Source organism: Bufo bufo, chromosome 11 (genome assembly GCF_905171765.1).
Source record: "Bufo bufo chromosome 11, aBufBuf1.1, whole genome shotgun sequence".
Classification (NCBI taxonomy): Eukaryota; Metazoa; Chordata; class Amphibia; order Anura; family Bufonidae; genus Bufo; species Bufo bufo.
In genome coordinates this window covers 752,113-769,933 of record NC_053399.1, presented here as the reverse complement: position 1 = coordinate 769,933, position 17,821 = coordinate 752,113, and the positions used below count along the sequence as shown (strand labels likewise).

Sequence of the window (17,821 nt, the reverse complement as noted above, 5' to 3'; positions counted from 1 at the left end):
TCTGCATCTAGGGGGCATGCCCAATCTCCAGCTCTGCATCTAGGGGGCATTCCCAATCTCCCAGATCTGCCTCTAGGGGGCATGCCCAATCTCCCAGATCTGCCTCTAGGGGGCATGCCCAATCTCCAGCTCTGCATCTAGGGGGCATGCCCAATCTCCCAGATCTGCTTCTAGGGGGCATGCCCAATCCCAAGCATCTACAGACCAGCACGTGCACCCTAGTCTTTCCCAGCTGGTAACCTCAGGTAATTAAAGGGGTTGGCATTTAAGATGTAGACGCAGTTAACACAAGGCCCTTACTAATGAATTGTGATTCTCCATATTGCTTCCTTTGCTTCCTTCTCGTATCCAGGGGTTATGACAACCGTACAATCACGGAGCAGTGGTCGTGCTTACACACTACAGGAAAAAGCACTAGCCTATGTGCCCTTCCACGATCCAGGCCACCAGAGAGGCTGGTGCCTTTTCCTACAGTGAGCAAACACGACCACCACTGATGGATTGCCAGCCTACATGAGAAAATGGGGCGGACTGGGAACTTAAGTGGACCTGGAAAAAAAAAGTGGCCCTATTTTGTATTAGAGCCCAAACTGACTGAAGGCAGTGTCAACACAAGTAGTCAGGGCCAGCAATACCATACTGCAGCACATAATACCACAGCCCATCACAAAATAATGCCCCTCTGTGGTGGCCAGGGCCAGCTGTCACCTTCTGTCCTCCTTCTCCAGGTGCCAATACAGTTGAATTCAGGACTCAGTAGAGGAGCGTCAGGTCATTACTTGCCATGGCTGGCTGCCATGAGGAGGGCTCAGGAGAACCTCTGGGCATCGGCCCACTGGGAGGTTTCCCTGTAGGGTCTATGGCCAGTGCGCCCCTGCCTACAGCTAATCCAAAATTCCTCACCAATACAGTTAGCAGAGTATTCAGCAAAAACGGGAAGCAAAAAGCTAAAAATCCAAGACAACTGCCATCATTAAGTCTTCAGGCGTTACTTTGATGGGATTCCATAGTATACTCCTAACGAAGACCACAATGTCAGCATGTGACATTCAGGCCAACAGTCCAAAATTGGTGGGAAAGGCCTATCAAATGGACCATAAAGGTGAAGGGTTTATTCAGATTTTTATCCGATTTTTGACATCTGAGGGTTAGAACCTAGATTTCCCCGTAAGTATGATTTTATAGATGATGGAACAGAGTCATCTGATTTCTTGTCTTGTCAGGTGTTCTGGGGTCTGGACAAGAAACTGGCACAGAGGAAGCATTTCCCCTCTGTCAACTGGCTCATCAGCTACAGCAAGTACATGAGGGCCCTGGATGAATACTATGAGAGTAACTTCCCTGAACTCGTGCCTCTCAGGACCAAGGCCAAGGAAATTCTGCAAGAGGAAGAGGACCTGGCGGAGATTGTTCAGCTAGTGGGGAAGGTGAGCAGACCACTGGGTAGTGAGGGATAGGGCCTGGTTGAGCCTAGAAATGGACCCGGGGATGGAAATGCCCTGATATAAGCAGGATGAATGGCCAATGATCAGGACTGCTAGTTCTACAGATGGGAAATCATTCTGCATTTTGGTTTTCTGGTTTCCATTATTTCTGCTCTAAGTTCCTGGGGGTTTGGATGAGGCTCCTAAGTTTAGACTTCAGGCAGTCAACATCTCCTTATACTTTACATGAAAAAGTGTATTTCTTCAGGAAGCCCCTATGATATAAAGTGAAGCATGGGTAATGCAAGGACGATCTAAGCCATCATCATATACCCCCCTTCCCCCATCAATCCCACCTTAGAAACCTTTCCTATAGCAGTGTCTGTGAGGGTGAAGCCACTGATGTTCACCGTTCTCATTCACACCCTCACAGGGTTCCCTGGCAGAAGCTGATAAGATCACGTTGGAAGTTGCAAAACTGATAAAGGATGACTTCCTCCAGCAGAACGGATACTCCGCCTATGACAGGTAGGTGCTTAGGACTTATTATTCGGCGCCATTAGTGTCAGGGTGCTGTACACGGGATGAGGGTGCACATACAAGACATGATACACAACCGGCTAAACACGTCACATAGACAGCGGTGACTTAAACTCCAAGAAGGCACCAATGCTTAGCGGTTACAGCTACTGAAAGGCATACCGGTTCTCATGAGGAGGCCTTCCCCCTTTAAAAACCCAACACCATATAAGTGCAAAGGTGGGTCATCCACCAGCTTCTTGGGGCACAAGGCTCACCAACCTTCCCCCGCTGGCATCACATGATACAGGATGCAGGGAAACACTGCTCTCACCCTGCATGGAGTCTCATCCAGGCATCATTACAGTGCATGCCCTATTTCTTTCAGGCTCAGGCCACTGGGGTACATATACCCTCTCCTGAGGAAGATCCTTGCAGACCACGGGTCCTGTCACCACTCACTAAAGTGTGCCAACTGTTCTCTTTTAGAAAACAAGTGTGAACCTGCCCCACATCATGGAGTCAACCTATGTGTCCTAACCCCTTCCTCCTTAAAGACATGTTACCAGCCCCCAACAACGTGGTGTCAAGGCTGGTTATGCCAGGTGGCCTGACAATCATATTAAGGGCACCACAAATGAAGGGGAAAGCAGCACCAATTTACAACACTGAACGGCACAAACACCAAGATAGCACACAAGACCAGCAGGCTGAGGGAACTGTTCTGCACGCTCACATCAGAGATCCCTAGAGGGAAGCAGGAAATGGATTTTCCCTTAATGACCAATAGAATAGGAGCGCATCCAGCCAAATGTCCCATTTCTCATATGTCCCCAACATAGGCGTGCGCAGCCTATTGCATTAGGGTGTGCACCCTAAAGCACAAGCACACACGCCGCGCGCGCGTGTGTATGTATGTATATACAATACAGACCAAAAGTTTGGACCCACCTTCTCATTCAAAGAGTTTTCTTTATTTTCATGACTATGAAGGCATCAAAACTATGAATTAACACATGTGGAATTATATACATAACAAACAAGTGTGAAACAACTGAAAATATGTCATATTCTAGGTTCTTCAAAGTAGCCACCTTTTGTTTTGATTACTGCTTTGCACACTCTTGGCATTCTCTTGATGAGCTCCAAGAGGTAGTCCCCTGAAATGGTCTTCACTTCACAGGTGTGCCCTGTCAGGTTTAATAAGTGGGATTTCTTGCCTTATAAATGGGGTTGGGACCATCAGTTGCGTTGAGGAGAAGTCAGGTGGATACACAGCTGATAGTCCTACTGAATAGACTGTTAGAATTTGTATTATGGCAAGAAAAAAGCAGCTAAGTAAAGAAAAACGAGTGGCCATCATTACTTTAAGAAATGAAGGTCAGTCAGTCAGCCGAAAAATTAGGAAAACTTTGAAAGTAAGGGCTATTTGACCATGAAGGAGAGTGATGGGGTGCTGCGCCAGATGACCTGGCCTCCACAGTCACCGGACCTGAACCCAATCGAGATGGTTTGGGGTGAGCTGGACCGCAGAGTGAAGGCAAAAGGGCCAACAAGTGCTAAGCATCTCTGGGAACTCCTTCAAGACTGTTGGAAGACCATTTCAGGGGACTACCTCTTGAAGCTCATCAAGAGAATGCCAAGAGTGTGCAAAGCAGTAATCAAAGCAAAAGGTGGCTACTTTGCAGAACCTAGAATATGACATATTTTCAGTTGTTTCACACTTGTTTGTTATGTATATAATTCCACATGTGTTAATTCATAGTTTTGATGCCTTCATAGTCATGAAAATAAAGAAAACTCTTTGAATGAGAAGGTGTGTCCAAACTTTTGGTCTGTACTGTATATTCTTAAAAAAAAAAAATCAAACCTCTTACCCTAACATTACTCCGAACTCTTTCTATCTAACCGCCAGTACTCAGGCTAACTAACTACGGCTAATTACCAGTAATTTGATATATATTATTTCTAGCTAACTGCCAGTACAGGCAGTCCCCAGGTTACGTACAAGATAGGGACTGTAGGTTTGTTCATAAGTCGAATCAGGCCCTTTTTTTAAGCACTAACCACTAGCCAAAGGACAGGATATTAGACTAATGAGGTTACAGAAAGCAGTAAAACCTCAAGTGGCTCTAAACTCATACTCATTAAAACTAAAACGCGTGGTGTTCTTCATAGGAAATGCAACTTGGACACGTTTGTCTTAACATATTTCTTTTTTCTGTGCCTGTAAATCCCATTTTCACCACTCTCTGATCGCTTTATTATTTCTACTTTATCCTCCAAGGTGATGTTTTTCTTTTCTTTGCTGTATCACCAGGTATAAGGTGTTGCAGGATAGAAATACACTGTATGTACAGAGATGGACACCAGATTCAGAGGACAGTTGTCAGAGAACCCTGTAATGGTCTCCTTTAATGAAGAATTAAACTGTTGCTCAGGCTAATAAAACCTGTCCCTGAAGCAGTCCGATTGTCTGCTCTGGAATGTTTTCTGCTGCTTTACACAGACGCAGGCCACTGACCACTGTCTGGAGATGGTGGTTGGCGGGACAGACCACGTGTGTGTCAGCCTCTAACTCCCAGCTGCAGAGAACGGGCAGGGGACTTCTGGATGTCTCTCATCAACAGCAGCCCTTGAAGGGGGAGTACACTTACGGTCTCATGAGGCAGTGTACGTAACTCGGGGACTGCCTGTACTCTAGCAAACTAACTAAAACTATCTAATTACCAGTCATTTTTTTATAATTATATTATTTTTTTTTATATTTTTTTTTACAAACGCCTAACTCTAACACTAACCTCAACTATTTCAAGCTGCCTACTGACATATACCCGATATACTACACTATTTTATAAAAAAAAACACTGAAGTTCTGTGGGGAGGAATGGTGGTTGGAGGAAGGGGTGTCAGGGCAACAGTGTGTGTCTGGGGCACCGTGGGGTGTTTATTTGCTTGCGGGCACTCTGACAGGAGATCTCCTGAAGTGTAACTGTCACAATGAGGAGATCGGAGCTGCGCTGGTGATTTTTCCCGGATGCACTGCTATTGGTCACTCAGACCTGAGAGCCCAATCATAGCGATCGGGAAACAGGCTGTGCTGTCCGTGACACCCGTTAAGATGCCGGTGTCACCACAAATATACTTGCGGAGACACTTTAATTTCATGACGTACTGTGCACGTCATGATGCGGTAACTAACACCACATCATGACGTACATAGAACATCATTCGTCACTAAGGGGTTAAATGCTTATGAAAATGTGTAGAAATCTAAGTCCCTTCTGGGATTCGCACCCCCCCCTTCCCTTGATGGACTCATGTCTTTTTTCAACCGTATTAACTATGTAACTATGTAATCAAGCTAAAGGTCAGGGCTGGCAGAGTTCATGGATGTGATAACCTAAGCAGCAAGATCAAGGGCAAGTGTCAGAAGTTCAAATGCAAAATAAGTCAATCCAAGCTAAGGAACCTATCGGTCCAGCCAGGAGCATGGCTGTAGAATTTAGTGCCAAAAGATTCAAGTCTAGTTGCAGAACTATGTGTGGTCAGGTAACATAGAAGAGTCAAAGAGGGGTAACAGACATAGATGACGGGTGGCATGACCAGCAGCCAGGGCCATTCAGTGCCGCTCCCTCTTACCATGTGCCACATTGCAGTCTTATGGTCTCACTTGATGGAGGACCCAGTCCCACAGCCACAAACAGTGTAAATCTTACACAAAAGGGGTGTCCCAAGATTATTAAGTCAGTGAATCATAAATGTGACCTGGCAGCCAATGACTGGTCTCATGTCTACATGAGTGGCAGGTCATTTCTCATTCATTTAGACCCAATGGAGATCAGAGCAGCATGCATTGGAGCTGTGGCACAGGACTGGCGGGACATTTTAGGGTGGTCATGGCAGAGTAGAGGACTGGGATAAGGAAAATGAACAAATGCTGTCCATCAGTGGTAGGGGGAGACATCTCACTTGTCATCTGTCACACAGTATAATTCATCTAGACTGATGTACGAGATGTCCATTCTCTGCAGGTACTGTCCCTTCTACAAGACAGTGGGAATGCTACAGAATATGATTGCCTTCTATGACATGGCCCGACACGCAGTGGAGGCCACAGCACAGGCAGAAAATAAGATCACTTGGGCCATCATTCGTGAGAACCTTGGAGATATTCTGTACAAACTCAGCTCTATGAAGTTCAAGGTAAGTGGTGGAGAAGCAAGGCTCGGCAGCTGCAGCCCAGTAGGGGTGCCCCCCCCCACCCAGTACCCAGTAGTGGTCCCTTAATATACTCCCCCTCTCCCAGTAGTGGTCCCTTAATATACTGCCCCCCCCCCCCCCCCCCCAAGTAGTGGTCTCTTAAAGAGGTTCTCCGGGAATTAATAAAATGAAAATACTTAAATATTACTTTATTATAAATGTATTCCCAAATACCTTTCATTAGTTATAATGGCTCGCTTTGTCTACGGAGCAATCATTAGGAGAATAAAATGGGCGCCGTCCTATTAGCACACACAGAACCTGTCCTAATCACACAGCAGGACAAGTTACTTCAAAACACTGAGCTGAAGAGCTGCCCCATCCTTCTTTCTGCTCTGCTTGTCAGGGATTATGATCCTAAATACAGTTTAATATGATATTTAGCTATATCTTTGTAGGAATGGAGCTCATGAGGAGACATGAAGTACAGAGAGGACGGACATGACAGACTGTGGTAATGGAGACTGCATACAAGAGCTGCTGCTCATTACCCACATCTCCTCATGAACTCAATTCCAACAGAGATTCAGCTGAAGATCTTATGATCTGTATTCAGGATCATAATCCCTGGCAAGCAGAGAGGAGGATGAGGCAGCTCTTTAGCTCAGTGTTCTGAAGTAACTTGTTCTGCTGTGTGATTAGGACAGGTTATGTGTGTCCCAATAGGACACGGCCGTTTTATTCTCCTAATGATCGCTCCCCAGACAAAATGAGCCGTTATAACTAATGTAAGGCATTTGGGAATATATTTATAATGAAGTAATATTTAAAGGGTTTCTACCACCTCATTTGGACCTAATTAGCTGTCAGACACAAGCAATCTGCTAGTGTCTGCTCTACCTAACCATGCTATTCTAAGACCTTTGTGTGCAGCCGTTACACTAAAAAACCAACTTTTATTGCTATGCAAATGAGCCTCTATGTGCTATGGGGGGCGTCTTTTCAGCACCTAGAGGCTCCGTCTACTCACCCTGTATTCCGCCCGCTCGTCCGTCAAGCCCACCCATCTCCTCTAGCTTGCCAGCCTCCATCTCATCCATCGGCCGAATTCTCGCGCCTGCGCCGTGTGCGTCTGTATTCGGCGCAGGCGCCGTGACTGTCTGACCGCTCCCTGGGCCGGCATCTCCACTGCGCCTGCGCCGATTACGCCTAGACACAGTGCGGCACCTTCATACAGCTCCTCCTCATCTCTGTCTGCCATCCTACCTGTACTCTCCACAGTGCGGCACCCCCTACATCTCCTCCTCATCTCTGTCTACCATCCTACCTGTGCTCTCCACAGTGCTGCACCTCCTACATCTCCTCCTCATCTCTGTCTACCATCCTAGCCGTGCTCTCCACAGTGCTGCACCTCCTACATCTCCTCCTCATCTCTGTCTACCATCCTACCTGTACTCTCCACAGTGCTGTACCCCCTACATCTCCTCCTCATCTCTGTCTACCATCCTACCTGTACTCTCCACAGTGCTGCACTCCTACATCTCCTCCTCATCTCTGTCTACCATCCTACCTGTACTCTCCACAGTGCTGCACCTCCTACATCTCCTCCTCATCTCTGTCTACCATCCTACCTGTACTCTCCACAGTGCTGCACCCCCTACATCTCCTCCTCATCTCTGTCTACCATCCTACCTGTACTCTCCACAGTGCTGCACCTCCTACATCTCCTCCTCATCTCTGTCTACCATCCTACCTGTGCTCTACACAGTGCTGCACCCCCTACATTTCCTCCTCATCTCTGTCTACCATCCTACCTGTACTCTCCACAGTGCTGCACCTCCTACATCTCCTCCTCATCTCTGTCTACCATCCTACCTGTACTCTCCACAGTGCTGCACCTCCTACATCTCCTCCTCATCTCTGTCTACCATCCTACCTGTACTCTCCACAGTGCTGCACCTCCTACATCTCCTCCTCATCTCTGTCTACCATCCTACCTGTGCTCTCCACAGTGCTGCACCTCCTACATCTCCTCCTCATCTCTGTCTACCATCCTACCTGTTCTCTCCACAGTGCTGCACCTCCTACATCTCCTCCTCATCTCTGTCTACCATCCTACCTGTACTCTCCACAGTGCTGCACCCCCTACATCTCCTCCTCATCTCTGTCTACCATCCTACCTGTACTCTCCACAGTGCTGCACCTCCTACATCTCCTCCTCATCTCTGTCTACCATCCTACCTGTACTCTCCACAGTGCTGCACCTCCTACATCTCCTCCTCATCTCTGTCTACCATCCTACCTGTACTCTCCACAGTGCTGCACCTCCTACATCTCCTCCTCATCTCTGTCTACCATCCTACCTGTGCTCTCCACAGTGCTGCACCTCCTACATCTCCTCCTCATCTCTGTCTACCATCCTACCTGTTCTCTCCACAGTGCTGCACCTCCTACATCTCCTCCTCATCTCTGTCTACCATCCTACCTGTACTCTCCACAGTGCTGCACCTCCTACATCTCCTCCTCATCTCTGTCTACCATCCTACCTGTGCTCTCCACAGTGCTGCACCTCCTACATCTCCTCCTCATCTCTGTCTACCATCCTACCTGTGCTCTCCACAGTGCTGCACCCCTACATCTCCTCCTCATCTCTGTCTACCATCCTACCTGTGCTCTCCACAGTGCTGCACCTCCTACATCTCCTCCTCATCTCTGTCTACCATCCTACCTGTACTCTCCACAGTGCTGCACCTCCTACATCTCCTGCTCATCTCTGTCTACCATCCTACCTGTACTCTCCACAGTGCTGCACCTCCTACATCTCCTCCTCATCACTGTCTACCATCATACCTGTGCTCTCCACAGTGCTGCACCCCCTACATCTCCTCATCTCTGTCTACCATCCTACCTGTACTCTCCACAGTGCTGCACCTCCTACATCTCCTCCTCATCTCTGTCTACCATCCTACCTGTACTCTCCACAGTGCTGCACCTCCTACATCTCCTCCTCTTCTCTGTCTACCATCCTACCTGTACTCTCCACAGTGCTGCACCTCCTACATCTCCTCCTCATCTCTGTCTACCATCCTACCTGTACTCTCCACAGTGCTGCACCTCCTACATCTCCTGCTCATCTCTGTCTACCATCCTACCTGTACTCTCCACAGTGCTGCACCTCCTACATCTCCTCCTCATCACTGTCTACCATCATACCTGTGCTCTCCACAGTGCTGCACCCCCTACATCTCCTCATCTCTGTCTACCATCCTACCTGTACTCTCCACAGTGCTGCACCTCCTACATCTCCTCCTCATCTCTGTCTGCCATCCTACCTGTACTCTCCACAGTGCTGCACCCCCTACATCTCCTCCTCATCTCTGTCTACCATCCTACCTGTACTCTCCACAGTGCTGCACCTCCTACATCTCCTCCTCATCTCTGTCTACCATCCTACCTGTACTCTCCACAGTGCTGCACCTCCTACATCTCCTCCTCATCTCTGTCTACCATCCTACCTGTACTCTCCACAGTGCTGCACCTCCTACATCTCCTCCTCATCTCTGTCTACCATCCTACCTGTGCTCTCCACAGTGCTGCACCTCCTACATCTCCTCCTCATCTCTGTCTACCATCCTACCTGTGCTCTCCACAGTGCTGCACCTCCTACATCTCCTCCTCATCTCTGTCTACCATCCTACCTGTTCTCTCCACAGTGCTGCACCTCCTACATCTCCTCCTCATCTCTGTCTACCATCCTACCTGTACTCTCCACAGTGCTGCACCCCCTACATCTCCTCCTCATCTCTGTCTACCATCCTACCTGTACTCTCCACAGTGCTGCACCCCCTACATCTCCTCCTCATCTCTATCTACCATCCTACCTGTACTCTCCACAGTGCTGCACCCTCTACATCTCCTCCTCATCTCTGTCTACCATCCTACCTGTGCTCTCCACAGTGCTGCACCCCTACATCTCCTCCTCATCTCTGTCTACCATCCTACCTGTGCTCTCCACAGTGCTGCACCTCCTACATCTCCTCCTCATCTCTGTCTACCACCCTACCTGTACTCTCCACAGTGCTGCACCCCTACATCTCCTCCTCATCTCTGTCTGCCATCCTACCTGTACTCTCCACAGTGCTGCACCCCCTACATCTCCTCCTCATCTCTGTCTACCATCCTACCTGTACTCTCCACAGTGCTGCACCCCCTACATCTCCTCCTCATCTCTGTCTACCATCCTACCTGTACTCTCCACAGTGCTGCACCCCCTACATCTCCTCCTCATCTCTGTCTACCATCCTACCTGTGCTCTCCACAGTGCTGCACCTCCTACATCTCCTCCTCATCTCTGTCTACCATCCTACCTGTTCTCTCCACAGTGCTGCACCTCCTACATCTCCTCCTCATCTCTGTCTACCATCCTACCTGTACTCTCCACAGTGCTGCACCCCCTACATCTCCTCCTCATCTCTGTCTACCATCCTACCTGTACTCTCCACAGTGCTGCACCCCCTACATCTCCTCCTCATCTCTATCTACCATCCTACCTGTACTCTCCACAGTGCTGCACCCTCTACATCTCCTCCTCATCTCTGTCTACCATCCTACCTGTGCTCTCCACAGTGCTGCACCCCTACATCTCCTCCTCATCTCTGTCTACCATCCTACCTGTGCTCTCCACAGTGCTGCACCTCCTACATCTCCTCCTCATCTCTGTCTGCCATCCTACCTGTACTCTCCACAGTGCTGCACCCCCTACATCTCCTCCTCATCTCTGTCTACCATCCTACCTGTACTCTCCACAGTGCTGCACCCCCTACATCTCCTCCTCATCTCTGTCTACCATCCTACCTGTACTCTCCACAGTGCTGCACCCCCTACATCTCCTCCTCATCTCTGTCTACCATCCTACCTGTGCTCTCCACAGTGCTGCACCTCTACATCTCCTCCTCATCTCTGTCTACCATCCTACCTGTGCTCTCCACAGTGCTGCACCCCTACATCTCCTCCTCATCTCTGTCTACCATCCTACCTGTGCTCTCCACAGTGCTGCACCCCCTACATCTCCTCCTTATCTCTGTTTACCACCCTACTTGTGTTCTCTGTGTTGTGTCAGTGATCTAAGAATAACATCCTCCATAATTCTGGAATGCTCTACCCGGAATATCAGGTCAATTCCCAACTTCCCTACCTTCAAATGTGCCTTAAAAATACATCTTTTCATGCAGGCTTATCAATCTTCCTAAACTGACTACCTCCACCACCCCCAATTCTTTAGACCTGAACTCGATCTTCTGATAATCCTACACCCAAATCACTAGCACACACAGATGGGCCTACACCACTGCCTTCAGTACAGACATTGATGGACGACTTCATATAAAAATCAACTACCTTTTTTGTCACCCCCACTTCCTCATAGATTGTAAGCTCTTGCGAGCAGAGTCGTCTCTCCTAGTGTTTCAGTTGTATATTAGCCGGCTGCTTTGTGATGTCATTTCTTCTGTACATGAACCTTCTGACTGTACAGCGCTGCAGAATATGGTGGCGCTATAGATATGAATATTATTATTATTCCAGACAAAAACTTTCATTTGTTGTGGTAGCACAGGAGGGAACAGCAGCCAGAAAGTGGTAGAGTGCAGCAGCATGTGGCATCACTATGGTTCTACCCAGGGTGTACTGACCTTGATCTAGTCACTGAATAGTAATCACTGATTACCTTCATTGTAAATCTTCTAAGGATCCGGCCAAGGATGGAGAAGCCAAGATCAAAGCTGACTACATCCAGCTGAACGAGGAGATGCAGACGGCGTTCCGCAGCCTGGAGGACTGAGATGGACGTGGCATAGCTGTGAACACACCATGTTATTAGAAGCAGCATTACCTGATATAAAGGAGGACATTGCTTCTCACAGTCCACTCTATACATACACAGACCTCAAACATTGCAGAAGAGGGCACCGGATGGATAGCCTCATCTTTTCCCAGGACTCTACAGAACATGATACTCACCTGGAGACCTCACACTTGTGTATGGCTCCACTGGAGAAGATCCCTGCTAATGGCTGTGTTATATGATGTACATGTGTATGACAAAGAGGGTGAAGGCTCAGGACAGGACACTGTGTCCTCACCATCTCTGAATGTAGTCACTGGATGGACTGCAAAACAATTAGGAAATGATGACGAATAAAAGTGCCAGGGCTCAGAGTTCTCCATGTGTCTCCCACAGGACTTGATATAGACACACACATATACAATATATATATATATACACACATACACAGACAGTATGTTCCGGTAAATTGCCTTAAAGGGATGGTCTCACTTCAGCAGATGGCATTTATCATGTAGAGAATGTTAATACAAGGCATTCCCTAATGTATTGTGATTCTCTATATTGCTTCCTTTGCTGGATGGATTCATTTTTCCATCACATTGGCTACCAGAGAGGCTGATGCCTTTTTCTGTGTGCAAGCACTACCACCGCTGATGGATTTCAGGATGGTCATAACCTTGTATACGAGAAGTGTATAATGATCTGGATAAATGAATCAAGCCAGCAAAGGAGGCAATATGGACAATGTCCATCCTCTCTGGAGGCAGTAGGAAGATGTAAATCCAGGACCTCTTTTGAAACCACTTCTATGCTCCGATCCTAGAGCAGATTCCTGGCTGCCCACTCCAACTGGGATAGGGCACACATGCTGGGCTTAATAAAATGGTGTACTGATTGTCATTAAGGGGTTATAGGTGGTGAAACTGAGAAGAACACAACTTGAAACAATTCCAAACACAGCCAAATTCAAGGTGTGCGTAACATCACACAGGCCTCACCGAGTGTCAGCTGGGTATTTCTTCTGGTGGCCCATATTCCCATTCTAGGTCTCACTCTCATGGCCTTGTTCAGACCCTGCTCTCAGGGGCCCCACTAGTGTCCACAACACCCCACAATGGAGCCCGTTTGGCCTCACCTGTTGCCTCCACTCTTGCTCTAGAGCTCACAGAACTGGCTTGTATCACAGCCTTGACCAGACACAGCTACAGCCCCCCCGGGCTTGAGCTCAGCTGTGCTCACTGGTCTCTGGCTCCATCCATAGCTACAGCAGACTCATCCAGAGCTAACTCCCCTGAAATGGACAATGCTCCAGAGGCGACGGCACATGGCAGTACAAGCCACCATCCTCCACAACGAGTCTCACTAGCTCTCCACCTGCTTCATGACAAACAGGCTGAGCTGAATGAGGCACCAGATAACCCATTTTACAGGTCTCCTAAAGCCCACATCACACTTCCAGTCTCTAACAGGCAAGCTGCTCCAGGCCCTCAGTACAGCACCAATACCTATACCAGATGGCAGCAATGCACTTAACAGGCCCAATCCTAACTGCGGCACAGGCCAATTCCAGCTCCAATAGGCTCCACACTGATCCACAAACCGTTCTTATCTTATGTCACTAAGATCTGCAGATGCTGAAATTCTCAGCACCTAGCTCCAATCGGTGACATGTGGGAGGGGTGTAAAAACCAGACTGAGAGCTTCATGAAACCTCAAAAATCGGATCAAGTAATCTTGGATGATGGTGTGATGCCTTATATCTATTGACACACATTGAGAAGACAGACCTTGGTTTATCACTCCGGCAGATAGCTACGCTCCTAGGCCGAGATGTCAGCACTGCTCAATGTTGTGTGTCTCCGTGGGTGGGAGAACAATGATGAACTGGAATGTCAGTAAGAGGTGCAGAAAGGAGAATGGACGGATCATCTGATTAGTTCACCTAGTGATCCACTCTGTAAGTGAACTGTCACATTCCAAGCCTAAGGCGGCAAACAGTGTCTACACAACCATCAGAAGATGTCTGCACGGACCGATCATCTGACTAGATGAATGGCACCTAGTGATCCACTCTGTAAGTGACACTGTCACATCCCAAGCCTAGGGCGGCAAACAGTGTCTACACAACCATCAGAAGATGTCTGCATGGACCGATCATCTGACTAGATGAATGGCACCTAGTGATCCACTCTGTAAGTGAACTGTCACATTCCAAGCCTAAGGCGGCAAACAGTGTCTACACAACCATCAGAAGATGTCTGCACGGACCGATCATCTGACTAGATGAATGGCACCTAGTGATCCACTCTGTAAGTGACACTGTCACATCCCAAGCCTAGGGCGGCAAACAGTGTCTACACAACCATCAGAAGATGTCTGCACGGACCGATCATCTGACTAGATGAATGGCACCTAGTGATCCACTCTGTAAGTGACACTGTCACATCCCAAGCCTAGGGTGGCAAACATTGTCTACACAACCATCAGAAGATGTCTGCACGGACCGATCATCTGACTAGATGAATGGCACCTAGTGATCCACTCTGTAAGTGAACTGTCACATTCCAAGCCTAAGGCGGCAAACAGTGTCTACACAACCATCAGAAGATGTCTGCACGGACCGATCATCTGACTAGATGAATGGCACCTAGTGATCCACTCTGTAAGTGACACTGTCACATCCCAAGCCTAGGGCGGCAAACAGTGTCTACACAACCATCAGAAGATGTCTGCACGGACCGATCATCTGACTAGATGAATGGCACCTAGTGATCCACTCTGTAAGTGACACTGTCACATCCCAAGCCTAGGGTGGCAAACATTGTCTACACAACCATCAGAAGATGTCTGCACGGACCGATCATCTGACTAGATGAATGGCACCTAGTGATCCACTCTGTAAGTGACACTGTCACATCCCAAGCCTAGGGCGGCAAACAGTGTCTACACAACCATCAGAAGATGTCTGCACGGACTGATCATCTGACTAGATGAATGGCACCTAGTGATCCACTCTGTAAGTGACACTGTCACATCCCAAGCCTAGTGCGGCAAACAGTGTCTACACAACCATCAGAAGATGTCTGCATGGACCGATCATCTGACTAGATGAATGGAGCCTAGTGATCCATTCTGTAAGTGACACTGTCACATCCCAAGCCTAGGGCGGCAAACAGTGTCTACACAACCATCAGAAGATTTCTGCATGGACCGATCATCTGACTAGATGAATGAAGCCTAGTGATCCATTCTGTAAGTGACACTGTCACATCTCAAGCCTAGGGCGGCAAACAGTGTCTACACAACCATCAGAAGATGCCTTCATGGACGGATCATCTGACTAGATGAATGGTGCCTAGTGATCCACTCTGTAAGTGACACTGTCACATCCCAAGCCTAGGGCGGCAAACAGTGTCTACACAACCATCAGAAGATGTCTGCACGGACCGATCATCTGACTAGATGAATGGAGCCTAGTGATCCATTCTGTAAGTGACACTGTCACATCTCAAGCCTAGGGCGGCAAACAGTGTCTACACAACCATCAGAAGATGTCTGCATGGACCGATCATCTGACTAGATGAATGGCACCTAGTGATCCACTCTGTAAGTGACACTGTCACATCTCAAGCCTAGGATAGCAAACAGTGTCTACACAACCATCAGAAGATGCCTTCATGGACGGATCATCTGACTAGATGAATGGTGCCTAGTGATACATTCTGTAAGTGACACTGTCACATCCCAAGCCTAGGGCGGCAAACAGTGTCTACACAACCATCAGAAGATGTCTGCACGGACCGATCATCTGACTAGATGAATGGAGCCTAGTGATCCATTCTGTAAGTGACACTGTCACATCTCAAGCCTAGGGCGGCAAACAGTGTCTACACAACCATCAGAAGATGTCTGCATGGACCGATCATCTGACTAGATGAATGGCACCTAGTGATCCACTCTGTAAGTAACACTGTCACATCCCAAGCCTAGGGCGGCAAACAGTGTCTACACAACCATCAGAAGATGTCTGCACGGACCGATCATCTGACTAGATGAATGGAGCCTAGTGATCCATTCTGTAAGTGACACTGTCACATCCGAAACCTAAAATAGCAAACAGTGTCTACACAACCATCAGAAGATGTCTGCACGGACGGATCATCTGACTAGATGAATGGCACCTAGTGATCAATTTTGTAAGTGACACTGTCACATCCCAAGCCTAGGGCGGCAAACAGTGTCTACACAACCATCAGAAGATGTCTGCACGGACCGATCATCTGACTAGATGAATGGCACCTAGTGATCCACTCTGTAAGTGACACTGTCACATCCCAAGCCTAGGGCGGCAAACAGTGTCTACACAACCATCAGAAGATGTCTGCACGGACGGATCATCTGACTAGATGAATGGCACCTAGTGATCAATTTTGTAAGTGACACTGTCACATCCCAAGCCTAGGGCGGCAAACAGTGTCTACACAACCATCAGAAGATGTCTGCACGGACCGATCATCTGACTAGATGAATGGCACCTAGTGATCCACTCTGTAAGTGACACTGTCACATCCCAAGCCTAGGGCGGCAAACAGTGTCTACACAACCATCAGAAGATGTCTGCACGGACCGATCATCTGACTAGATGAATGGAGCCTAGTGATCCATTCTGTAAGTGACACTGTCACATCCCAAGCCTAGGGCGGCAAACAGTGTCTACACAACCATCAGAAGATGTCTGCACGGACCGATCATCTGACTAGATGAATGGAGCCTAGTGATCCATTCTGTAAGTGACACTGTCACATCTCAAGCCTAGGGCGGCAAACAGTGTCTACACAACCATCAGAAGATGTCTGCACGGACCGATCATCTGACTAGATGAATGGGACCTAGTGATCCATTCTTTAAGTGACACTGTCACATCTCAAGCCTAGGGCGGCAAACAGTGTCTACACAACCATCAGAAGATGTCTGCACGGACCGATCATCTGACTAGATGAATGGAGCCTAGTGATCCATTCTGTAAGTGACACTGTCACATCCGAAACCTAAAACAGCAAACAGTGTCTACACAACCATCAGACGATGTCTGCACGGACCGATCATCTGACTAGATGAATGGAGCCTAGTGATCCATTCTGTAAGTGACACTGTCACATCCGAAACCTAAAATAGCAAACAGTGTCTACACAACCATCAGAAGATGTCTGCACGGACCGATCATCTGACTAGATGAATGGCACCTAGTGATCAATTTTGTAAGTGACACTGTCACATCCCAAGCCTAGGGCGGAAAACAGTGTCTACACAACCATCAGAAGATGTCTGCACGGACCGATCATCTGACTAGATGAATGGAGCCTAGTGATCCATTCTGTAAGTAACACTGTCACATCCCAAGCCTAGGGCGGCAAACAGTGTCTACACAACCATCAGAAGATGTCTGCATGGACCGATCATCTGACTAGATGAATGGCACCTAGTGATCCATTCTGTAAGTGACACTATCACATCCCAAGCCTAGGATAGCAAACAGTGTCTACACAACCATCAGAAGATGTCTGCACGGACCGATCATCTGACTAGATGAATGGCACCTAGTGATCCACTCTGTAAGTGACACTGTCACATCCCAAGCCTAGGGCGGCAAACAGTGTCTACACAACCATCAGAAGATGTCTGCACGGACCGATCATCTGACTAGATGAATTGAGCCTAGTGATCCATTCTGTAAGTGACACTGTCACATCCCAAGCCTAGGGCAGCAAACAGTGTCTACACAACCATCAGAAGATGTCTGCACGGACCGATCATCTGACTAGATGAATGG

General features: G+C 48.2%; 2 protein-coding genes across 3 annotated transcripts in view; one reads left to right on the top strand and one right to left on the bottom strand.

Annotated features, from left to right (window-relative positions):
* Positions 1 to 12,362, top strand: part of LOC120982091 (V-type proton ATPase catalytic subunit A-like) — a 34,815-nt gene extending 22,453 nt beyond the window's left edge. The window contains exons 12-15 of the mRNA XM_040412033.1: positions 1,224 to 1,427; positions 1,858 to 1,952; positions 5,978 to 6,149; positions 11,893 to 12,362. Of these exons, the coding sequence (XP_040267967.1) occupies positions 1,224 to 1,427; positions 1,858 to 1,952; positions 5,978 to 6,149; positions 11,893 to 11,985 (564 nt within the window). The 3' untranslated portion in view covers positions 11,986 to 12,362. The remainder of the gene's footprint in view (positions 1 to 1,223; positions 1,428 to 1,857; positions 1,953 to 5,977; positions 6,150 to 11,892) is intronic.
* LOC120982092 (C-X-C chemokine receptor type 6-like) overlaps positions 1 to 17,821 on the bottom strand; it is a 318,496-nt gene that overhangs the window by 243,460 nt on the left and 57,215 nt on the right. Inside the window, exon 2 of one of the 2 annotated variants that reach the window (XM_040412034.1) lies at positions 11,872 to 12,001. In XM_040412034.1, the coding sequence (XP_040267968.1) occupies positions 11,872 to 11,877 (6 nt within the window). In that variant the 5' untranslated portion in view covers positions 11,878 to 12,001. Of the gene's footprint in view, positions 1 to 11,871; positions 12,002 to 17,821 lie in introns of those variants that run through there. The other variant, XM_040412035.1, reaches the window with a different exon arrangement.